At 46.9% G+C, this 25,615-nt stretch overlaps 1 protein-coding gene across 2 annotated transcripts in view; it reads right to left on the minus strand.

The window, feature by feature from the left end:
• LOC111145742 (astrotactin 2) overlaps positions 1-6,071 on the minus strand; it is an 867,423-nt gene extending 861,352 nt beyond the window's left edge. For both annotated transcript variants that reach the window (XM_022500914.1, XM_022500912.1), the window contains exon 1: positions 5,585-6,071. In XM_022500914.1, coding sequence (XP_022356622.1) covers positions 5,585-6,071 — 487 coding nt within the window. The remainder of the gene's footprint in view (positions 1-5,584) is intronic.
• Between the last annotated feature and the right edge of the window lie 19,544 nt (positions 6,072-25,615).

Consider the following 25,615-nt stretch of genomic DNA (forward strand, 5'->3'; position numbering starts at 1 on the left):
CAGAGGCCATTTCAAACCCGCCAAACTTGCTGTAAATTAAAATTATAGAACGCTCTCACAGCCTGAGGGCCCAGTTCAGGAAAAATGATCAAGTTCTGGGTCACACCCAAGCCTGCAGAACTGGGCTATCGCAGCGGATGTCACTGACCCCCAGAAACAGCAAATCTGGCTGGCCTCGAGTGACTCTGAGCCTCTAACACGGCCAAAAGGAATCCACCTCTCTCCCTGCCCCACTGCCCTCTCAGGAACTTGGTACTTTCTGAGAGCAGACAATACATCTCTATCTCCCTTGATTTTTAAATATATTTCTTAAGGTTTGAGCTGGCGAAAGGCCAGGGATGGGTGAGGAAAGGGAGTGGAAAGAGGAAGATTCAAATCAGATACCACTGAACACCCCCTCCCCGACTGCGACCCTTATTTGCAATATCCCCAAAACCTGGATCACCACAGCAGGATAGGACCTCGAAGTCTAAGTGCTACTCAAATGCTTTATTTAGTGATAAGGGACCTGCTGTCCAACTGAGAAAATAAAATATCTGTTTTTTTTAAGCCTAGCTTTGTTTGAAGGTATCAAATTCTCCCTCTTATCCACCCCACAATCTCTCTTTCTCTCTCCCTGGTACATACAGAAAAGAACACAGGAATTGGTCTTAACGAACATTCTGTGGCCCGAAATCCCTACAGAAGACCCAGATTACTACCATCTATATCTGTTTTTTTTCCCCCTCCCTGTTAATCACTGGCATCAACCTTCAGAATCAAACCAGGAACCAAAAAGGGCAAGTAGCCTCACTGTCTCCCAGGGCTTGGGCTCTGTTTCCAAATGCCTGTCAGATAGCTGGGCAGTCTCCGCTGGAAGGCTTCTCCCAACACGAATCCTATAATCATTAGGGGTCAGGATGCTGAGTTCTGGACGGCTCCCTGGGAACCATCCCCCTGTGGGGGCTGAACTCCATCCCCCTAGCATTGACACCTTCTGAACCAGACAGAGAAAAGCATGTTCTTCAATCCCCGTTGACATTTGAAGGCAGCTCCTTCCGCTCTTTGTGAACTGTCCTCCGTAGCTAAACTCCCTGCTTCTCTCAACCCTTCTGATTGGGTGCCTGAATCCTCACTCCTTCTGCAGGCTTTTCTCTTCTGGTCTCCATTTTTGTTGGTATTTTAAGGAATCTTTGCAGACCAGATCTACTCATGCAGATGCATTTAGACATACTACTGTATGGGCTTTCCTTCTCTATGTGCCCTCCCCCAAATACAGAGCACACGTCTCAGCTGTGGGATGACTATGCCAAGGCAGCTTAGAAAGAAATGTTGACAGTGAGTGCTTACTCCATTTATCTGTTTTTCCTCCTTTTGCAGAATCAAGGCTGGTGGTAACAGTCCAGCCTGCCCACTGTCAAGTGCAGGGAGAAGCAGACTCCAGGGCTGCCTGGGGGCAAATGAGGGCTGAGTGATGTGCTGGTTCACCTCTGAAGCCCTGTACTGGCTGTTGCTCCTGCGCAAATTCTTTCTTTTCAATCAGTCCTTTGCCCACACCCTGTGTTACCAGCCAAAGAAAGGAGACAGTGAGAAACAAGAGGAGCTAGTCAGAGTAACAGAGTGCATCAGGGCACTTCAAGTTCATAGAATCTCTACACCGAATGATTATTTTAGGGCTTCTCTACCCACTCATATTACAGCACAAAGAACTGAAGCTCTGGGGATAAATGACTTGTTCAAGGTCACAGAGGGCCACAGCTGAGATTTCCAGATCCTAGCCAACATGAAGTTCCCAAGCCGCACTGGAGTTTCCAACCTCTCCCCCACCCTATCCTTCTAAGGCATTTTTTTTTTCCCTTTCTGGAAGTTTCCCCATCCTTCTCTGAATCTACAGAGATGGGTCCCCTCCCTGATGTTACAAAATCTATAATCTCCATCACTCACTGGCACCATGACATAGAATGCCCCCGACATCCCATGAGTCGTGGAACTTTGAGCTGGTAGGGTCATCGAAGGTCATGCCTTACTTTCAAACTCTCATATTTTTTAGCACCCGAGTGTAGCTGAAGAGACCTTAAGAAATGTTCGCATCGGGTGGATGACCGGTGTATTTCTCTCCAGGACCCTGCACCATCCCCTGCATAAATGTAACCATATGTATGCCAATGCATTATTTGCCAATACGCAACTACCAAGAACGTAGATATCTGGTAGAACGGGATTCCAGAGTCAGGTCTGCCATTTCCCCACTGTGTGACCTTGGACTAGGAAACTGACCTCTCTAAAAATGCTTCCTTAATCTGTAAAACGTGGATAAGAGAAATGCCCACTTCATACATTTTATGTGAATTAATAATAAAAGTCAAGAGTAAACCTCTTAGCACCTCATTAAAGATTTAATAGCCATTTGTTATCCCTTGATCACTTTCAAGGAAATTCTTTGTCAGTGCTGTTGACTTATAATCAGATTCTAAAGAGGCTCAGACACCGAAACTTGGCGGAAATTTCAACTCTTGAGGTAAACTTCTATCTACATAAAGCATGCTGGAACATGATGGGAGAGGAGGACTATGGACAGGCTTTATCAATAATAGAGCCAATAACTCAAACAAGAGAGGCAGAATGGAGGGAGAGGGGGCCAGGTATGCAGGCAACTTTGGTGACTGGGGATGGTAGGCAACATATGCAAAATAACCTTGAGGTCCCCCAACTAGACCCACAGTAAAATGGGAATTCTTTTATTTGTCGGCTTACCGCCCCCCCCTTTAATGCCAGGGACATTTTCCAACCACCAACTCTGGGTCCACAACCCAAAGCATGGCCCGAGGGCTTTGGCAGACACTATCACCCCCTAGTGGTGGTTCCATACACTATTGGCAGGATTTGGCATTTACTGACTGCACAGGCAACCGTGGCACATGCCATCTCCAAATCCCTTGAACTGGCCAGGAAGTAGTAAAAGACTCGCTCAACACACGGGAGACAAACACTCGTCAAGGCTGTTTAAAAGGTCTGGGGATGAAATGATGGGATGGAGCTACCCCGGGACCTTGGGAAAGATAAGGCCATAAACGACTCATAGTACCCCCCCACCCCCACCACACACAAACACACACACACACACACACACACACACACACAAACACCAGCCCTCCTTTGCAACCAGCCTGGCCCTCCCAGAGCTCATTGTGCACTCCATGTTTACGTGCAAACAGTAGAAGACCAACACAAATAAAAAACCCACGTCTCCCTACACAGCTCCTGCTATACTCGGCCATCTGGTGACTACCTCGCTAGCCAAATCCCCGGAGGGGGCGCCTTGAGCTGCCAGTCCAGGGCGCTGGGGGGAGAAGGAGGAGGCGGGACACAATTCCCTACACACTTCCAAAGGGCTCAGAGCTGCCAAGGGGGACAGCAACCCCCCACTCCCCAGCAGGCAGTCCCCACGCCAGGCTCAGCTGCTGTGCGTCAGCGAAGGCAGAAGGCTCCAAGTGGAGGGCGCCAGGGGACTCTCCAGCCCAAGCTGGAGCCCCGGAGGATTCAAGACTTCCAGCTCCTTACTCAGCTTGCCCCAGCTCCCAGGCACCCTCTCCTTCCTGAAAGGCAAAGTTGAAAAAGGCAGAGATTGCCAGCTTCTGGCTATAGCTAACTGGACCCGATCCTGCACATCCTCAGGGAATCGGAATGCTCTGGGGGTCCTAGCTCCCAAGTCCTGCCATACCCAAGAATGGCCCCCGTTATGCCCTTATTTGAACAGCCGTTCAGTAAGATTCCCACTCCTGACCTCTCGGGACACCCTGGAGTAGAGAGATCACGAGGGTGTAAGAGGAAGGGTGGAATTGGAAGTGGTGACCAAGGGAGCCCTTTGTGGCTCCGGAAGGACCCTTCCCTGCAAGCAGGCGACAGGACTTAGCCCTGAGCCCAAGGTTAGGCTTTCCCCCTAAGGAACCCCATCTCCACCCTCATCCCCTTCCCTTGGAAATGGGCAGGCCCACAGGTGCACGTGGGAAGAGATAGTGGTGTGTGTGTGTGGTTGAGTGTGTGTGTGTGTGTGTGTGTCTCTCTCTCTCTCTCTCTCCCTCTCTCTCGCACGCTAGACGCGCCGCCGCGGGAAGTCCCCAGGGAACCTGCAAGGCGCTCTCCCGCCGCGCCTCCCAGAAAGCTTAGCCAGCTCAGGTTACTGCCAGCTGGGAAGAGTCCGGGGGCCAGAAACCTGAGGCACAAGCTGCGACAGCGAGAGGGGCCTGGGGCTCCCTCAGATCTCCAGAGGCGGCCAGCGTGAAAGGGAAGGGGGCGACGGTCACAAAAAATACATGAAAAAAATATTATGGCTCCCAGGAGAGAGGCTTTTAGTCTATTGATTAGGCTTTGGGGCTTCTCAGGCAAGTGAAGAGTTAACCCCGGAGGTTCAAGTCGGGATCCCGAAGGCGCTTCACCCGCGAGATGCCGGAGCCGAGCCCGATTCCGAGAAGGCACGGATCCGGGGAAGAAGAGCTCGGAGTCTCCGGGGGAGCCCTCCACGCCTTCCAGGCGCTGTTGTTGGCCAGACTCCGACAACCAATCGCGCCCCGCGCCCCCAAAAGGGGAGGAGAGCGAGCGATCCGCGAGCGCGGGAGAGCTAAGGGGGAATATTTTTGTAAACGCTCTCCGAGATAATTAAGCTATCAATTACCCGGGTGGGAAATCAGCCGCGCTTCGCACAGCTCCTCGCAAGGGCCGACTCCTCCGGGATTGGCGCTGGGAACCAGCAGGCAGCAAGCTGATGGCGAACTTTCCGATTAACTTTTCCATTTGAGCCCCCACCCCACCCCCACCCCTTCCCGCTTCCCTTCCGTGTTCTCGCCTTTAAGTTATTATTATTAGTCCAGTGACTGAGCTGCGAGGAAAAACCTGCTCTTCCTGGGAGGGGGACAGAAATGAGCCTGCGACGGGGGGGCTGAGGGGTGCGGATCAGAGGATCTAGAAGTGGAGACCTTGGGCTCAGAAGCCCACTCTTCAGAAATCACTCGATTCTCCCCAGCCCCATTTCACAGGTGGCCAAAACTGAGGCCCAGAGAGCGGAAGCGACTTGGCCAAGGTCACGCAACCCACACGGAGACCGAGTTTATGCGGGTTGCGTGATGCCACACGGAGCTTCTCCGCTCCGATTCTTCAGGAAATCTGTCGGGAAGAGCTGCGCCTCCAACTCCGAGGCGAGAGTGAGGGGGCGGTAACCGCGGGCGGCCAGTGACCGTGCCCCGAGCAGCGGCGGGCGGCCAGACCACCCGGGTCCCCAGCTGCAACACACTCAACCATCTGGGTTTTCCGGCGTCGGGGACGGATCACCGCAGAGCTCAACGCCTGGTCTGAGAGACGGAGGGACAGGTCCCCACTGCGGGAGTGTTGGCACGCCCCCGAGCTCCCGCCAAGCGCTCTTGGGGACCTCCTGCCCGTACTGCTTTCCAACCACCTGTACGCCCTCCGGGCCCCTCGGCTGCCCTCTCCCAACCCCAACCCCGCTCGGGGCAGCCCGGGGCGGGAATCCCCAGGGCGCCCCCACCCGTCTGGCTTCACTTAGGGGCTCCCGGCTCCTTGGGATCCCGCGTGTGCCGGCGCCCAACCTTACCCAGGGTGAAGAAGGGCAGCTCCGTGTTGTCCAGGTCGTCTTGCACCGCGATGCGCCCCGGCAGCTCGTTACGCACAAAGAGCAGGAGGCGCGACTCGGCGGCGGTGCCCGCGGAGCCGGCGGAGCCAGAGGACGCGGCGGCGGCGGCGGCGGCTGCTCCGGCCCCGGTCCCGGTCCCGGTCCCAGTCCCGGCCCCGGCCCCGGCCCCGGCCCCGGCGCGGGCGCCGCTCCAGCCGATGTCGCTCTCCCGCAGGGCGGGCAGCGTGGACACCGTGACGGTCTTGAGCCGGCATGGGCTGTCGGGCTCCCGCGAGGCGGCGGCGGCGGCGGCGGCGGCGGTGGCGCCGGCCAGCAGCGGCGGCGGCGGCAGCAGGAACAGGAACAGCAGCAGCAGCGGCGGCGGCGGCGCCGGGTGGAAGCCGAGCCTCAGCCGCCCCCGGAGCCCCGAGCTGGGGCCGGGGCTGCGCCGGGCGCCGGCGGCGGCCATGGCGGGAGGGGCTGCGGTGCTGCGAGCGGCGGCGGCGGCGGTGAAGGAGGAGGAAGAAGAGGAAGCGGCGGCGGCGGCGGACGCCGGAGCGAACCAGGACGCCGGAGCTAAGGAGCCGTGGGAGCCGCTCGCCAGCAGCCCCCAGCTCCCGGCTCCGCCTCCCGATCGGCCCTGGACCGCCCCCCCGCGCCGCCTCCCCGGGCCCCGCCGCCCGCCCCCCTCCCCGGCTCCCCCCCAGCAGACCCCGGGCGTTCCGGAGGCTCCGCCCGGCCTCGTGCAAATCCCAGTGGCCCCCTCTCCTCTCCCAGGATCCCCCGAAGCCACCCTCACAATGTTCTTTAGCCACACCACCCCTCTCCAAATTCTCAAGACTTAAGGACCCCTCGCGCCTCCTTTAATTCCTCCGGGCTCAACCCAGCTCGCCCAGCCTCATCCCAGCCCTGGCTCAACCCTCAGGAGGCACCTGGGGGCGCGCCTTAGCCCTGCGGGGTTCCAAGCCCCGCCCTCCTGGGGGTAGGGGGCACCTCTTAACGGCCAAGACTTAACTTTGTCTCCCCACAAGCCCAATGGCAAGTCCTGTACCCTCTTTTCGCCCCTGAAATAATTCCTTATGATCTCAGAGCCCCCTCTTCACCCACTTCCCCACAACACACGTCTTCAATCCCCGCCCCCCCACACCAGGATCCCACCTCTCTCCCCCACCCAGGCCTCCGCAGTTGCATTAAATGCTTACAGACTGAGGGGTGTCCCATTCCGCCCTCTAGCCCCCCCAGATTGACTCTGGCCGGGAAGCTCTGGTCCCCTAGCTGCCGCCCTGCAAGCCCGCCCACTCTCTCGCTTGTATTTTGGGTCCCTACTCTGAGCTTGGAGCAGCTCTACTTGGCTGCTTCTGTTCTCTGTGTGAAATTCCTGAAAAGGGTGCGAGGTAGAGACCTACTACTCTGTTTCTGGCTCCCACGGGCTCCTACACCCTCCGCCCCATCCAGAGGAAGGGTCTCTTCACCAATTCTTTACCCCAGTCCTTCTCCTAGACTGAAGTTGATCTGTGAACCTAGGCCCCCAGACAACAATGGCGGTCTTTGGCCTTGGGCTGATCCTGTCCGACCCTTACCTGGGATTCTCCAGGGAGCCCTCCCACTCTGCGGGGACCCAGTGTCCCAGCAGCCCCCTTCTCCAACCCGCTCACCTTTCTTCATCTCTCCTAGTTCTGTTTTTTCTTTCATCTCTCCCCTCATTTTATTCCTCCTCATCTTGACTTTAATCTTATAAACATTTCCTCCCTATCATTTATGGCACATTCCATATCTCTCTATGTTGCTGGCCCATCTGCACTTTTTGTGGGGTCTCTAGTGCTAACTTCTCTCTTCTTAGTTTTTCCTTCTTCTGCCTCTTTTCTCCTTTCTGTTTTTAACTCTTCACGTGAATTGCCTTTTTCCCATCACATTTTATTTACTGTTTTATGACTTGGATAGAGGCAGAAGAATGAAGAGAAGGAAAAATCAAACCCTATGTTGTGACCTTGGACTTAATACTAGCATTTCCCAAGTGCTAGGCAAGTATCTATGTTAGCTTTTATACATAACCATAACCCAATGAGATGGGTATTATGATTCCCATTTTTCAGATGAAGAGACCGAGATCAGGAGACCAGGAGATGAAAGGAGTTCCCAAGGTCATATAGCTAATGAGAAAAGAGCTGAGATCTGAACTCCAGTTTCCAAAGCCTTGGCTGTTTCTATTAAATCATACTGTCCTCAGTGACCTTGGAAAAACTCACCTATCGAAGATGTGAAAGGCCCATCTGCATGAGTACATTTGGGTCTGTTTCAGCTCTGCAGTTTGTAAGGTATGCTTCTCCTGTCTCAGTTTACTAATCTGTGAACCCAAAAGGAGGGGCGGGGTGGAATCTGGCCTTTCAAGTCTTCTGATTCTAAATCGTCTCCTGCCTCTCTGATGCCTGCTCCAGTTCATTTACTCCTCCAAAATATGTCGTCCTGCCTCCCTCAGTCTCTCCTTTGTACCCTTACAATCCGCCACTATCCTCTGCAATGGGGCTTTCTGATTCTCTATGCCCCTTTCTTCAAATATGCTGACATAGTCCATTTATAGAAGTGCACACCAGGAAAAAAGGGCTCCCTTATGTAAGGCAGAGTCTGTGCAAGTCCTTCATGGACCTCTGGTACAAAGGCCTGTCGAATGCGACCAACACTTTCATTCATTCATTCACCACCAAATATCCAGGGCTCCTACCAGACACTATATGGGGATGCAGAAAGGGATAAACACAGCGCCTGCCCTGCGAGGGTTTATAATGATGGGGACGTGGGGTGTGGGAATGGGATGAACAACAGAAATATCTCAGATAAAAGACAGGCAGGCACACACGTGTTTTTAATGAGGTATTTTGAAACTTGTGCTTGGAGAAATCAAAGAAAGCTTCCCAGAGGAGGTGGCATTGGAGTTGAACCATGAAGGACTAGAAACTTGGGGGCAGGCATTCCCAGTTAAAGTTGGCATTTGGCATTCTTTGTGACTGTTTGGCGTCTGAACAAATCCCTTTCCTACGTCACAGGGTGCTTCACTCTCTGAGGCACAGCCCACCTCCCACAGGGAGGCTAAAATTTCCAGGTAGTCTCAGCTTCTCCACAGCTAGGTCTTGGGTACGTGACTCAGAACTCCCCAATCAAATTCTCCCAGCCCAGAGGCTGGAACGGAAACTGGAATCAGGCAGGCTCCCCTTGAGAACCAAAGTGGCAGTACTTGGGCCAGTCACATCCAGATTTTATTGCTAGAAGAAATGGGTTTTAATGGCACTGGCTTGGAGCACAGTGTCACCGGTGTCGAGAGCATCAACTACCCTGTGTATGCCTGACAGCAACTGCAACAAAGTTTCTCCAGCAGCCAGTTCTGTGCTGTGATTTGAATTGGTGCTCTTGGCTTCATGGACTCTGCCCAGATCCCATGCCTCCCCTGGAGATTCTAAGTAATCTATTATCACTTTACTGAATTCTGTTTCTGCTTAAATTATCCAGAAGTGGTGTCTGTTGCTTGCAACTAAGACACCTGCCTGAGAACACAGAAATTGGAAACAAATGGAAGGCAGCGAGGGCAGAGCTTATGAAGGGAAAAGGGGGAAGTTCAATGAGGGGGAGAGGGAGTAATTGAAGACAAGACGGAGGAGGCAGGCAAGAAATTTGCTGTTCATTTTGAAGGGGACCAACTCTAGCTAGGAGGTAGTGTCGAATCTGGCATGACCACAGGAAAAGAACTCCCATTTCTGAACGCATACTCGACAACTTCAAAACTCTGGTCTCTCTGTGCATGATGGTAACAATCCCTGCCTTCTGGTGGTAGTGGGGCTTCAGGAGTCATTATGCAAAGTGTTTAGCATTCTAGGTGCTCAATAAATTATAACCGCTGCTTTGATGTGTCATCCCAGCGACAGCTGGGGTTAAGTTTTGTTATCCCCATTTAAATAGAGGTGGAGTTGGAGTCTCAGGAAAGCGAAGGCACTTGCCTTTGCCATTTATCAAGTGGTAAAACACAGGGGGTTCTGACTCTCAATCCCTGGCCCCACCATAAGATAAGGCTTCCTCACTTCTTCCAAGTAGTGTGACTTCTCTATTCATACTCCACAATGTCCTGTCTCCTGGCAATGGCACCACTCTTGTCCCCCTCAGCTTCTCTCTCGCCTTCTCCTCTCCCCTTCACTCAGTCCCATTTCATTATTGATTTAATTAGCTACAACCCATTACTGATGTAACTTACTGTCCTCTAGGGTATCCTTGTATCCCCATCTCTGACTCCACTGGTCTGAAATTCCTTTTCATCCTCCTTCCCTGTCCTCTCGGCAAATCCTTCTTTTTCCATCATCTTTCAGATTTTGCCTGAGTTTTATAGTTTTGTAACATTTTTTTCTTTACTCCCCCTACCCTATCCTTTATTCTGCCTCTTCCTTTCCTATCCTTTCTTTTTTTTTCTCTTCTTTTCTTTCTTATTTCTTTTTTCTTTTATTTCTCTTTCTTTTTTTCTTTTATTTCTCTTTCTTTCTTTCTTTCTTTCCTTCTTTCTTTCTTTCTTTCTTTCTTTCTTTTTCCTGTCCATGCCACATGACTGAGGCAGCTTAGCATAATTGGAAAAGCAGGGATTGGGGAAGTAGACGGGCTTCGGTTTGGATATCATCTTTGCTATTTATCTACTAGGTCAAGTCCAGTAATAAATGCCTCTACTAGACCTTTCATTTCCGCACTTGTGAAATGGGGAAAGTAGTACCCACTTCTCAAGATCATTATGGGAATGAGATGAGATCACATGTCTGAAAATGTCTAGTCTATATTAGGTTCTCATTAATGTTCTGAGTGAATCTAAACATCTTACAGCTTTGCCCTCACTCTTTTCCTCTTCAGCCATGTCTGACAAGCCCCTCACCACCGCCACTCTGTTCTAGCCATAAGCATCTCTTTTCTATTCCCAGAATGTTCCAAGCTCTGGTTGTCCCCAGTGTTTTCACACAGCCTCTTTATTCCATCTGGAGAGATCTCCCTCTAGACTTCACCTTGTTACCTTTTACTTAACTGTGTCAGCTAATAAAACACTTTCCTTAAGATGACTAACCACCTAGTCTAAGCTAGTCGGATCACTAGCATAAGGTAGAGATGCAAAACAAGCGCATTGTCAGTGAACAATCACATACTTATTGACTTTTTACTCTAAGACCGTTATCTGTACTAGGCACTAATTCTGCAGTGAAGAAAATTGCATCCTTTCGGTTTTCTATGACGAGTACATTATCCTCCCTCTGTCCATGTGTCTGTCCCTCCCTCCGTCCCTCCTTTCCTTCCTTCCCTCTTTCCCAGCTTTCCATGATTTAAGTAATTTTTTTCAAGTCCTTCCCCCTTTCCCAGCTTTCCATGATTTAAGTGTTTTGTTTTTGTTTTTGTTTTTTAAAGTAAGCTCCATACCTAGGGTAGAGCCCAATGCTGGGCTTGACCTCAAGACCAAGAGATCAAGACAGCTGAGATCAAGACTGTGACGCTTAATGGATTGAGACACCCATGTGCACCATCAAGTAATTTTTTTAAGTCTTTCTTCTTTAAGCCTCGAGATGATCTCTCGAACACAAACTCCAGCTCAGGAGGAAAGCTTGCTGTACCTCTTGCTCCATCTCTGCTCTATCTAAACTCCATCACCCATCTATCCTCCTCGAACCCACAAATCCCCACCATTTGTTTTCTCTCGATTCCATCATCCCCCTCTGTAACTCATGTTGTTCCTTTAATCCCGCCTTGCTCGCTGCAGCATGGTGACTCCATTCATCACCTGACATATTGTTTCTTATCCTACCCTTCAGCCATGTCCCCCCAGACGCTCTCTTGCTATAGCTTTGCCAACCCCTTGAGCCACGCAGAGCCCAGCTCCGTCAGCTGGTATAGGATCAATTAATTACCAGATTAAGGTCAATCTTGAAGCTTTCCCTTCTATTGCCGTTTTATCCAAAATAGATCAATGTAAATATACCTATCAGTGCTGCTTGTTTCTTCAATTCAGATACCTCTCTTCGATTCAAGTTCAAATTCTTTTCTCTACCACTTACTATTTGGCTAATTCTGAGTGATTTACAACATCTGTGAGCCTTCATGTCCTTTCCCCTAAGTGGGGTTGTGGGATGATTGAAGAAGCCAGCTGGTGTAAATGGAAGCGCCCTGTGCTCTCTGGCACATAGTGGGTCCTCAGTAACAGTAGCTTGTTTCTACCTGCAAAATGTCTATTTATTTGGTCCTTCTGTTACTTCTCTGTCTCTTTGTTTCCAACTCTCCATTTTTCATTTCCCTGTTCAGAACATTTCCACTATATCTCATTTAGAGCAAACTTTTACCATTGTCTCTAACTTCTCTTTTGTGAAAAATGAAAGAATATTTTAATCACCGTTGTCTTTCTTCATTTCTACTTGCATCTGTTTGACTGATTTCTGCTTCAACCCAGTACTTCTCTGACTCTTTCCCTTAACAATTCTCAAATTTATTATCTTTTTTTTCTCCAGCTCCTACCTTTCACTACCTCTTTCTCTCCCTGTCCTCAGTCCTCTAAATCAACCCCTTCTTGTTCTGTGATTTACTGCAGTCATTTCCAGCCCTTCTTGTACCATCCAGTTGAAAATCTCCCAATCCCTCCTTGAAAATCTCCATCTCCTTCCTCTTTCGCATTTTCTGTTTCACGTCCCCTCGTCTTTCATGATTTATTTACTTGTGGCCCCATCTCTGTTTCTCGTTGCCTACTTAATTATTTAACCTATTTATGCTCCCTCCCTCCTCTGTTACACGTGTTGTTTTTAATCATTAACACACATTAACAGGTATGTTGCTTTGGATCTCTTTTGTTACAAATCTTACTACTGGCGTATTTTCAGAATCCTTTTTCCGGGTCCTATTGGCCCTTCTTGTCTAGAATCTTTTTGTCTCTGGGACCCTATATGGGGGGCAGGGGAAGCCTTGAGATATCTGCTCTATATTTATTCAACTGAACCACTAACCTGGTGTATTAGGATGTCTATTACTAATGAAAAGTATAAGCTTTCTTCTCTGCTGTAGAATACCAGGTCATTTTCCTTTCTGCATCACATTATTTTTACTATTATATTTGAGCTGGTAAGGGTGCTGTCAGCTACTGTCTATTTCCACAGCATTTATCTGGGTGCCTAATATCAGTTAGGCATACAGTACACTTTTTTCTTACGTAAATCTCAAAACCACCTGTGAAGTTGGGATTTTGAACCCCTGCTTCACATGGGTACAATTGGGAAGGCTTGGAAAATGTATGACCTTATATATGCTGGGTAAATGATATCTAATAAAGTCTTTCTAACTTCTTCGGGTAGAAACTCGGAACTGGCCCCAGTATGCAGAGGGCAAGGAGGGAGTGAAGAAAGACGCAGATTGATAGGTGGCAGTGTTAATAAGCAAGGGAACTTAATTAAATATGAGCCTTGTCTCAGGATGCCACAAAATAAAGAGATTTCCGCACCCACCTGCCAGAATCTTAAAGTTCATCTAGAGGTCTTAGCCTGGTTCAGCCATATACCATCACGTGGTCTCAACAACCCATTGTTCTCTCAAGTTTGCATCCTCGAAAGAACTCTGGCTATGGGAATAGTGGGCAGGATGTACATTTCATCAGCAAAGCTGGGAGTGGGGAGTCCCCAGATGCCCCAGTTCAGATCACAGCCAACAGCAGGTCATGTCCTTCAGATACCTCCTCCAACCACACAGTATAGTATAAAGGTTTAGAGTGTCCATATTTGCGTAACAGGGATGATGAAAACCATTTTGCAGGAGTGCTATTTAATATTTGTCTTTCCTGCTAAATTATAGTTGCCACCAGAAATCTTGCCAATCTTGTTACCTGCCACCTGGCATGTGTTAGAACATCATTGATTATTTGTTGAATGAATGAATGTATGAATGAATGAATATTAAAAACATAATCTCTTGCATAAGACAACACCAGTTTTGAATTTCAGCTCTGCCTTTAATACCTGTGTGAGCTTGAACAAGGGAGGAAGACAGCAACTTTCTTCTCACAGTTTGTATCTTCACATTTGTTGGTGCTTGTTGTTTTTGATTTTTAATTGATATTATTTAACAACCTTCAGGGCCAGACAAAACTAGGGTTCAAAACCCAGCTCTCCCGACTGCTAGCCAGGATGCCTTGGGCAACTGACTTATCTCTTTAAGCATCACTTCTTTATGTCTACAATGGGAATGATACAATCTCTCTATTACACTCCAGGGCAAGTGCTTACTTGGTGGAAGATCTGAGGTGAAACCCCAAGACTGCCTGCTTTCATGCACATTTCATGCACATTTCATGCACATTTCATGACAGCAGAGGTCTCACTGCTCTGACTTCTTACTCCATGGCCCCCTTTCACTGTCTTTCTCCATTATCATTAGGAGCTCATGCAAACATAACTCCCAAGGCCTAGCCCAGATGTATCTGAGAGGCACAGGACATCCCCCACTCCTGACCTACTTATCAAGCTATATTTGATGACTATTGTATGATAATCTGCAGACTCAGCAAGGCTGGGGCTCTGCAGGCTCCCTGTGTCTCCGTGCCATGCTAGAGAGGCTTCCAGCAAAATCTGTTGGAAGGCCCTCTTCCCAGTTCTGGGCACTACATGTAACAATATATGTAAGTTGTTTGTTTATTTGGTTTTTTTAACAGACAAATAAAAAAATACTTAAACTCAAAAAACCCTTCCTTGCTCCCTCCTTCCTTCCTATCACCTCTCCCTCATGGAATACCATTAAATACTCTGCTCCAACAATGGACAAGACTAAAATAGTCCCTACACTCATGGAGCTTGCAGTCTAGTCAAGAGATAGACAAGAACAAATAAGCAAAAATGAATGTAGGGGAGGAGGAAACGGGGAGTTGCTATTCAACGGGTATAAAGTTTCAGTTATGATGGATAATTAAGTTCTAGAGATGCGTTATACAACATCTGCTGTGCCTATAGTTAACAATACTGTATTGTATACATAAAAAATTTGTTAGGAGGGTAGATCTCACACTAACTGTTCCTAACACAGTAAAACAGAGAATATATGACTAAAAGGGTTTAAATATTCTGTGATGGAAAAGAATAGGGTTCTGTGAAGTCAAATAATTTAAGAGTGATTAATTTATATGTGAGGACCAGGCGACACATCTCTGGCAATGGGCACTTCATTAGAAACGAGGACAGATAAGTAGGAGTTGGAATGGCCAAGGGAGTCGGGGGATTCCTGGCAGAGGGAGCTACAAGCACCAAGGCCCTGAGGAAGAACTTGGTAAATTCTAGGAGTCAAACATTTCAAGTCATGTGGCTAGAGAGTAGAGAGGGGAAAGCAGAAAAGGATGAAATGAATCTCAGAAAGTTAGTATGGCTTAAATTATTCAGGTGTATGTAGGCCATGGTAAGGAATGTGGAATTAATTCTAATTTAAATGGAAAGCCATGGACAACTTTCCATAAGAGGATGGCATAGTCAGATATACATTTTAAAATGCTACTCTTGCTGTAGGTACAGAATGGCTTTGAGAAGCACAGGAGAGGATGGCAGGAGTCTACCACGGACTCTATCACAGCTGTCCAGGTGTCAACCTCTCCAGCATGCAGGCTTTCCCAATAGGATCTTCCGCACCATGAGGTCCTATAGCTTGCACAGACTGATAGCGGGGAACTCATTACTTCCATTCAAAACTGGTTCTATCTTTGGTTGGCTGTGACCAACAGAGTGTGTTGATTTACATTTTTCTTGCTGAATCTACCACTTATGGATTCACATTCCAAAATTTGGTGGCAGCTCGATGAGGCAACTTTCATGAAAATTCTCCAAGTATCTGAAGGGATCTACTGTTTCCTCTCTTTTAAGGAATGACTGTCCTGGCTACTTCCACTATTCTCTACCTGAGATTAAAATAAAACAGCAACAATAATAATTAACAACTTCCAGTTACATTGAACGTTTGTACATTCATCACTATAACATTTGACCTCTATAACCTTGTGAGCCAGCAGGACAGGAATTTTTAGTTTCATTTACTAGTGGCAAGAATAAAATTCAAAGATGTGATTTACCCAAGGTTGAGATGACAAGTTGGAAGAATCGGGTCCTGAATCAAGTCCTAGGACTGCTGCTCCAAGCTTCTTTCCACCCCTGAGCAAGAGTCAGCATAGATGGAGCGTAAGCTCATGCATTCTGGAATCAGACTGTCTAAGTTCAAATCCTGATTCTGATATTTACTGTGTGATCTTGGGGAAATAACTCAAACTCTCTGAACTTCAGTTTTTTAATCTCAGAACTACAAAAAATACCTACCTCATAGAGTTGAATGAGCTAATAGATTAAAAGCATGACGTACTCTGTCAAGCCTATACTAATAATCAATAAATATGTAATCAATAAATGTTAGCTGTTACAGCACCCTAGACCTTCTTGGCCAAAAACAACACTGGCAAAATAGAGGTTTCTGTGGGTTTAGTACAAGGTATCCTGATGTAAAATATTAACTCTGCCATCATGAGAAAGTATTTAATCAGTGACTTGGTTCATCTGTAAATGGGCATAAGCATACCTAGCTCACAAAGTTATTAATTAAAGGCAAATTCTATAAATAGTAAGAGAAATTCCTTAGCACCAAGAATTAGTATTCAAGAAATGTTAATGTATCTCCTTTCTGCTTTAACATTTCCCCTAGAAAGATTTTCCTGATGCCCCAGGCGGGGTTAGCCATCCCCTTTTATTCCCCCTTTGCACTTTGTAACTACCTAGAAGAGAGCACAGATCCTGATACTTGAAAAGCATCTGCCTGAGTAGCTCAGCCGGTTGGGCTTCCAGGCTTCTGGCTTTTGATTTCTGCTCAGGTCCTGATCTCAGGCTGTGAAATCAAGCCCTGCATGGGATTCTCTCTGTCCCTTTCCCTCTGCCACTCCCTTCCCCCTGTGTGTGTTCTGTCTTTCTTAAAAAATGAATTAAGTAAGTAGGTAATAAAAAAAAAAAAAGTATCTGCTTGTCTGTCTTTATCTTAAGAATGGAGTTCCTTGATGTGCTACGTACTATTCTAAAGCCCTTTGTGAGGAATTTCATCATCTTCGTATGAACCCGAGGAAGGAGAAGTGCTACCATCCCCTCAGGAAACTGAGGCTCAGGAGGTTGAATTATGCATCCCAGATTGCATGGCTGGCATAGAAGGGTGTTCACTTGGTCCTTCTTGTTGTCCAGGTGTCAGTGCAAACATCATCCCTGGAGAGGGGACTTCTGTGACTCCCTACTCCAAAGGACTCACCCATTCACCATCATTTCCATGTTGACATCATTTCTGAGGTGACAGGATGGAAAAGCAGGAGGAAGCTTCACAGGGGAGATATACTGCACTAGTGGCATTAAGCCTGAGGTCTGAAATACCCACTAAGATTCACTGGGAAAAAATAATACTTGAAAAAAGTGTAATGTCTAGTATTTATCACCTCAGTCTACTGGTAGTTCATTCTCCCTGACATCTATGGAGATCCTTAGGAGCTAATAGATTGTCTAACACCTACCTCGCAAAGCACTATGTATTCTTTTTTCTTTTTAAGATTTTATTTATTTATTTGACAGACAGAGATCACAAGCAGGCAGAGAGGCAGGCAGAGAGAGAGGAGGGGAAGCAGGGTCCCTGCTGAGCAGAAAGCCCAATGTGGGGCTCGATCCCAGGACCCTGAGATCATGACCTGAGCTGAAGGCAGAGGCCCAACCCACTGAGCCACCCAGGCACCCCAGTACTCTTTTTTTTTATTGTTAGCGTTCTTACCTGTTACTCTCTAATTAATTTCTCTTTCCCTAGGTCTTACGTAACCTATTAGCATGGTATTTAAGCTCCAAGACAATCTTTCTGATCTACTCTCTCACTATTTTTTTCTTCCTACAACCTATGTCCTTATCAAAACGGTTGTCCCTACTACTCCCTGTGAACCCTCCAAAATTCCTGTTGCCTCTGTCTAGGTTATTTTTCCCTAACTAGCATTCTGCACACCCATCCAGCATTCATCTGTCAGGGCCATTTCTGAGTCTCATCACATTCTTTAGATATATAATAGTTATTTTTTTCCTTTACATGTCTTTATTCTTTGCATAACTTATTTATAATATAATATATTTTTAAAGATTTTATTTATTTATCTGGCAGACAGAGATCACATGTAAGCAGAGAGGTAGGCAGAGAGAGAGGGGGAAGCAGGCTCCCTGCTGAGCAGAGAGCCCGATGCGGGCGGGGCTCGATCCCAGGACCCTGAGATCATGACCTGAGCTGAAGGCAGAGGCTTTAACCCACTGAGCCACCCAGGCGCCCCTATAATATAATATTTTTAATCATATATGCTATTTGTATGTAAGGGTGTGTGATACTTTAGGTTATTGTCCATCAAATATGTATGCCCTTCCTCCTCTCACAGTGGGTAGAGAGACTTCCCCAGAACGTGTTGGTGTTGAACTTGGCCATGTTGATGAGTGAGACGCTGGCAGTCACAGTGTGTGCCAAGGCTATTAAGTCAGGCTGCCTCTTTGTACTTCTGCCTATGGAATGAGAGGAGTATGTGCTGTCTAACCACGCAGTCCAAGTAGTGTGGCAGGAGAACAGAGCTGGACGTAACCCATGATTTGGAGACAAACCTAGCCAAACCAACCTAAATCAGGAGATTCCCCCAGGCAACCTTCAGCTGTTTGAGTGAGAATCTAGGGTTGCCATTTCAAGCCATTGAGTTTTAAAGTGGCATTATTACACAGCATCACTGTGGTCATAACTGACTGATACAAAGTCTTAGCTCCTTTCCTAGACTCTAAGTACCTCGAAGTTGATAGAGACAGTCTGATTCCTCTTGTTTCACTCATGCAAAGTTCCAAGGCACAATCCTAATATGTGTTTGTTGAACAAATGGATGGAAGAATAACTGAATAATTAAAGAGCTGTAGAGAGAGTTTCAAGAATTAAGGAGACTAATGTACTCATTAGTTCAACAAGAATTTACCAAATACTTATTTTGCATCAGGCATTGTGTTAGAAAACACAGCCTTCATTGCTAAACAGACCAGACTTGGCTTCTGGATGCTCCTTTGTGGCGTGGGAAAGCTTGAGAACCAGGGATTCATAATGCAGTCAACGTGCAAACTCTGATTATCCTTGAATCATATGCGAGGGCACCAAAATAATCAGAGAAGTGATAATGGATAGAAAAGAGCAGAAGATCCCTCTCTCGCTGCTGATTCCCATTATTTCAGGTTAAGAGCAAATCCCCAGACAGATGGGAGGAATTTGCATCCATTTGAAGAAAATGAGTCATAGAAGCTGACCCAAGGGGTAAAAATGAAATTTATAGGGATAGGTATTGCTTGGTCCTTTTCTGATTGCTGAATGATACCTCTGTCCCTTTCCTCTAGTGTGGAGAAGCTGTCAGCAGGCTGAGCCTAAATGCCATTATCATCTGTAAATCAAAAACCTGAATCCATGACAGGCTAACCTCAATGCCCTTTTCTGAGAGCATTTCTGGTTATTGAGCATTTCTGTCACACTTTCCTCCCCAGCCCACCTGCTCGCTCCGAAGGAGTGGCTCTGGGAGCGAGCTTGTGGCTGACAACTTCCAGTTCACGGTGGAAGGAGCTCCAGGAATGAGGACCAGACCTGGAATTCCTAAATCATGGAATTCCTAAATCATCAGAGCCAAGACTAAAGTCCAGCTTCCCTTGCTTTGGACACCAGCCACGAGGAGGCCAAACCCATCCAGCTTGTGCTTTAATATCACTCAAGGTTTTGTGTTAGTGTCTATGTTTTGAAAGAGCAGGTGGCTAGGGCAGATGGACTGAGAGAGAAAAGGCAACTTTTGCAGGGCTTGAAGGATGGCACTCCAAAAGGAAATGCATGCCTATTTCCAAAACAGGACCTTTCAGCTTGAAAGATTAAGGTGAGACTTTTTACTACCTTTCCTAAGTGACACATTGACATGATAGCAGATCCTAATGAATATTGCAGGCATCCCCCCACCCTGCCAAAAAAAAAGAAATACCCACACTTTTAGGTCAGGTAGACTACTATCAGCAGAGATCGATTTTCTAATCACTGTGAAATTTAAATGTGATAATGCATGTACAGCATTTGGTTCATTAGCATATGGCAACAAAAACAACAACAATAATGGTCATATTTATTTATTTATTATGATTTTATTTATTTATTTGACAAAGAGAGCAAGAGAAGGAACACAAGTAGGGGAGTGGGAGAGGGAGAAGCAGGCTTCCTGCTGAGCAGGGAGCCCAATGCAGGCCTCAATCCCAGGTCCCTGGGATCATGGCCTGAGCCTATGGCAGACACTTAATGACTGAGCCACTCAGGTGCCCCAATAGTGACATTTATTAAGGACACACAATATCCCATGCAGTGCGCTAAATGATGTGAAGGTCTCATTTCAATTTGCTCTTTCAACAACTCTAAGAGCTAGGAATGGTAGAGAATTGCCATTTCACATTTGAGGAAACGAAAACTCAGAGTGGCAAAATTCCTTGTCCAGAGTCACCCAGCTAGTACGTGGCAGGGCCAAGATTTGAACTCAGGCAGCCTTATTCCAGAGCTCTGGTTATAACCGCAACTCCATAATCAAGATTAGATGTACAATTGGGGCACCTGGGTGGCTCAGTGGGTTAAAGCCTTTGCCTTTGGCTCAGGTCATGATCTCAGGGTCCTGGGATCCAGCACCGCATCAGGCTCTCTGCTCAGCGGGGACCCTGCTTCCTCCTCTCTCTCTCTCTGCCTGCCTCTCTGCCTACTTGTGATCTCTGTCTGTCAAATAAATGAATAAAATCTTAAAAAAAAAGATTAGACATACAATAATGAAAGCTATCATCATCATCATCATAATTTTCTTGATCATAATCACAATAATTAGGTAGTGTAACAAGAGAAGTCACTGCATGAGGGGAGTTCTCTGGATGTTCTTACTGAAAGACACCACGGAATGAAAAGTAAAGCTGCAAGTTTACTTTACTTTTCAAGTTTACTTAAAAAGTTAAGCTACAAGAATCCTCAGTTCTCAAGCGGAATCGCCTGGGTGGCTCAGTCAGTTAAGCATCGACTCTTGGTCGATCAGGTCACGATCTCCCGGGTGGTGAGATCGAGCCCCCGGTGTGGCTCTTTCCTCTGGCTTTCTGCTCATTGGGGAGTCGGCTGGAAGATTTTCTCCCTCTGGCCTTCTGGCATGTGTGCACCTGCTCTTTCTCTCTAAAAATAAATAAATACATTTTAAAAAAGTTAAAAAAATTGAAACGTGGTCTTTGGGGCCAAACTGTAGGAGACAGGTAAAAAGGAAGGAAAGTTCTATGAAGTCCAAAAGACTTGCTTCTCACTTCCCCGTATGGTGGCCCACACGAGGTGCCCTCTGACTCGTTTGAGAACTGGAATGCAGTGTGGATTGTATCACGGCCCCATTCCCTGTCTCTCCCAGTGTCCGCAACCTTTGCCAGGTGTCTTTGCAGGTGCTCTTACTAAAGAAGCAGACTCGATTTCCCTGCCTCTTGAATCAGAGCCTGGCCTTGTGACTGGTTTTGTCGAAACGAATGAGGCAGAGGTGACAAGGGACCAGTTTTGAGCCTTGCGTGTTGCTGCTGGAGGTCTTAGGCTTCTGCAGTCGCAGGAGAAGCACATGCCTGGGCTCGCCTACTGATCTCAGAAGCAGGATGACAAACAGGTAGAGCTAAGTTGCCTCAACCGAGCTCAGCTTCCAGTTAAATCCCAGTGGACGGGCAACCCCATGCATGAGCCTCGCCAGGAGAGCTGAGCTCCAATGAACCCTCTCATCTGTAAGCACTAATAATAAATCATTTCTTTAGGCATCTGCATTTTGGGGTAGTTTGTTAGGCAGTAAGAGGTAACCAGGATAGCAAAGGGTCATGCATATTTACGCTCAGGAACGTAGCAGTTGAATAAAGAGTAGCTCCCTTTCAAGCCTCCTTAATCAGAAGAGTCTCAGTTCCCGCCACTGAAAGTCCCCCAATGACACGAGGATCCTGGGGCACACAGGTGGAGGGAGCCGGCTCAGGGACAGCACGTACCCATGCTTCCCCTTTGGCTCCTCACGCAGGTGGGGGACGTGCGTAGACACGTGGAGCATGAAGCTTCGCCATTGACCCGTGGATGGCCTGACAGCCTCAGAGCCGGTTTTCCTAGAGTGATTATTTCCATTGCCACAGCTGGTGATTTCTATGTCAAAGTTAGTTCCCCTCTTCACTCCTGATTTTTCATTTCTCTAAAAATGACAGTATCTGATTTAGCTCTTGGAAGAGGGCAGGGAGTTTAGGGAGGGATGGAGGCACGGAGGAGAAAGGCAAGGGAGGAAAGGAACAAACCGCCTCACCAGAACGGGCTCGCCGCATATAAAGTGCTAATGAAATTAGAAATAACAACAATAATTATGCTTCCAAGGCCGAAGCCTCACATTTCTTACCATGAATATTCATCTCCATGTTATCTTTCGAAGGAATAAAAATTGGGTGAAACAGTAATGTGCCTGTAGGTTTTTTTTTTTTTTTTTTAAGTTCTCCTATTCTATTTTTACCGGGATCCAGGTAGGCCCCTGGTTTGATAGCGACCGCATTCTAATATTCTTTGTAGCTGTGATTTGAGTCTCACTGGGTGGCCAGTACAGACATCTTCAGTGGAAGATGCTTAAAATCTCAATAAAATGTAAATTGAAAAGAATATGCTGTTCAATGGCCACAGGTGGAATTCACTTTGACTTTGAGCTTGGCAGCCAGGAGTCTGGACAAGGGAATCCGATGCATCTTTTCTTAACTGACCCAGAAGGTTAGGAGGTGATCTCAATAGAGGGATGAAGCTTGCTGTCTGCAGTGGTCTTCAACTGCCTTCCCCCCAAGCCCAGAAGAACATCTCTGCAGCAGCACACATTACACAGCCTGGAAATGTGTATATACAATGTATAAGTCCGCTCAGGCTGCCTTAACAAAATTCCACAAGCTGGGTGGCTTAAACAACAGAAATTTACTTTCTCACATTTCTAGAGACTGGAGGTCCAAGATCAAAATGCCAGCTGGATTAGTGTCTGATGAGAGCTCTGTCCTTGGATTGCAGATGGTTGCCTTTTCTCTGTATCCTCACGTAGACTTTCCTTAGTGTGTGAGTGCCGGCAGGATGACAGAGAGAAAAAAGAGATCCCGTTTTTGTTTGTTTGTTTGTTTGTTTTGATATTATTTTTGAGTAATCTCTACCCAACATGGGACTTGAACTCACAACTCTAAGATCAAGAGTCTCATGCCCTACAGACTAAGCCACCAAGGTGCCCAACCCCTTCTTCTTATAAGCCTACAAATTCCGTCCCCACCCTCTTGACCTTATTCAAACTTAATTAGCTCCTAAAGGCTCTATCTCCAAATACCACTACATTTGGGGGTTAGGACTTCAATCTATGCATTTTGAGGGACACAATTCAGCCCACAACATACAGTGTGGTCAACTATCTCTGCAGACACTTACGAAGGTTGCATGGTTCCCACTGTCACCAAGGAGGGGAAAAAATGGCTCATAGCACCCTGTTATGATGTAATCGCTGGCCTATATTTCAAGGATGAGAGTCAGAATGTCAGCATTAATAACATCGCTCCGGAGGGGGTGATAGAAGTGGAGGAGTGAGACAGGAATTGAATGCTTTAGCAAATCCCATGGGAACAACTGGGCCCAGGAGCGGTGAGACAGAGGGCTTCCTTTGCCAATTCTCTGAAAAGCAACCAGGGTTGTCTAAGTCAGCAATCAGAGAGCCCCAGAGACAGGAGAAGGGCCTTGGGGAATTGCTGAGTGCAGGTGTGCCCTGGGATGGGGAGACACCCAGGTCAGTAGGCTGATGGGGTGAGTATGAGAGAGAAAGCCTAATAAGATGGTAAATGTTGGCACATTAAGACTTCCACAGAAATAAGTCTCATCATGTCACCCACAATTTTGCTTACAAACCTTCAGCAGCTTTCTGGTGCCTTCATACTAATGGGCTAAAGTTCTGCACTTGGCTGTGGTTTCAACGAGCTCTTCCTGTCTTTTGGGAGGACAGTCACAGCTAACATTTAGGGTATGCTTATTTCAGATGGCGGCAATTCTGAGCCTTCTATACATCTAGACTCACTTAATTCTAATAACACCCCTTTTTAAGTTCTCCTATTCTATTTTTACCTTCCAGGCAGGCCCCTGGAAGGTAGTGACTATCCTCATTTTACCGATGAAAAACAGAGTTCTTGAAAGTTAAGTGGCTCAGCCAAGGTCACATACCTAGTAGATAGTCAAGCTGGAACTCCAACCCAAGGCATCTAACCGTAGAGCCCATGCTCATAAAATTAGAGGATACTCTCTCTTCATGCATTTTATGTGACAGAGTCTCTGGCTTTCTTCCAAACATGTCCTATATTTTCTGCTCCTGGGGTGTTCAATCTCATCCCATTCTCTGCAGATCCCAATGCTCATGAATATGCAAAGCCAAGTTCAAGGGGTGTCTTCTCTGTGAAAATTTTCATGGTGCCCCCTGCTGTATGTGGTACCTCCCAATTCATATCCCACTGAGCATTTTATCTGTTCTTCTCTTGTGGTGATTACCATTTGGGAACTAAAAAGAAAATTAATATGACTGGGGTGTAGCGTGTCAAATAATCATCAGATATGGATGCATCAAAGCTCTGCCACAGGCTGTGAGCTCCACAGAGGCATGGGATCGGTATGTTGGCACACCCCCCAGTGCCTAGAACAGTGGTCTGCACTTAGTAATTATATCAAGTGGGATTAGGTTCAGGAGAAATTAAGAAAAACCCAAAATCAGTGAATTTAATAGGACAGACCTCTAACTCTCTCTCTTATTAATCTGGAGTCATCAGGGCTATTTTCACAGTTCCATAGTCATCAGGAACCCAGATTGCTTCAACGTTTTGCTTCTTAATCCGTAAGGTGTGGCTCTGATCTTCATTGTCCAAAAGGGCTGCTTGAGTTCCAACCATCATGCTTATGATCTAAGTAGTAGGACAACGTAAGAGGAGACTTTGAGGAAATGCAATACAGAAGTTCTACTTCTGTCTGAGGGATGATAGTTACACAGCCACTCCTAATTGCAAAGCAGCTGGGCATGTCTTTGCAGTCATTTAGTTGAGGGTATGGCCTTTCAGGTAAAAAATGGGACTCATGCTAGGAAGGAAGAAGGGATAAATAACCGTTGGAAGCAACCAGCAATCTTGTCCTAGTAGGTCTTCTGTAAATATTCAAAAACTATTTCTTGAAACCTGCTCAGTGCCAGTCCCTGCGTGAAACATAAGGACACAGGATTCAACAAGAAAGCCAAGGTCCCTGCTTGCTATGAATTTATGCTTTAGAAGGGAAGATGAATAAAACATGACTTACACAAAATTTGTGTTGGAAGCTACCATAGGGTGAATCCAGGGTACTATGGGGGCCCTGAGTAGATAAGACTTGGACTGCCTGTTGGAATAAATTGTTCGCCTAAAAATTATAAAAGAAGCCCTTCTTTTGTTGCATTCTTGTGGGAGTAAATGAGCAAGAGGAGATACAGGGGTGCTGAGGGAATGTAAGTTGGGGGGAAAGACTATGACCAGACCCGTGGTATTCTAAACACGGCAACCCACCTGTTATATTTGGACAAATTATTCACCATCTCCAAAACTTAGTATCTTCAACCCATACAATGAAATTATATTGAGTCTTTCATAGAGTTTGTGGGAGAGTTGATATGATACACAGTAGGTACTAAATAAATGTTAACATTTTTATTGGAGGCAAAGGGATCTAGCCACAATTACCACTTCGCACATGTTCTTCCATTCTTGCTTTTGCCCTCCATACCAGCCAGACCCCTCCAACTTCCACACAAGTCAGTTTTGGACAGAGCTGAGATTGAATTTGATTTTTTTTTCCATCCTTGAATTGACATAAAGGGGCCTGTCCCTTAATTACTAGTCATTGCCCTTCACACACACA

Source organism: Enhydra lutris, unplaced genomic scaffold (genome assembly GCF_002288905.1).
Source record: "Enhydra lutris kenyoni isolate GAN:26980312 unplaced genomic scaffold, ASM228890v2 scaffoldscaffold13, whole genome shotgun sequence".
Lineage (NCBI taxonomy): Eukaryota > Metazoa > Chordata > Mammalia > Carnivora > Mustelidae > Enhydra > Enhydra lutris.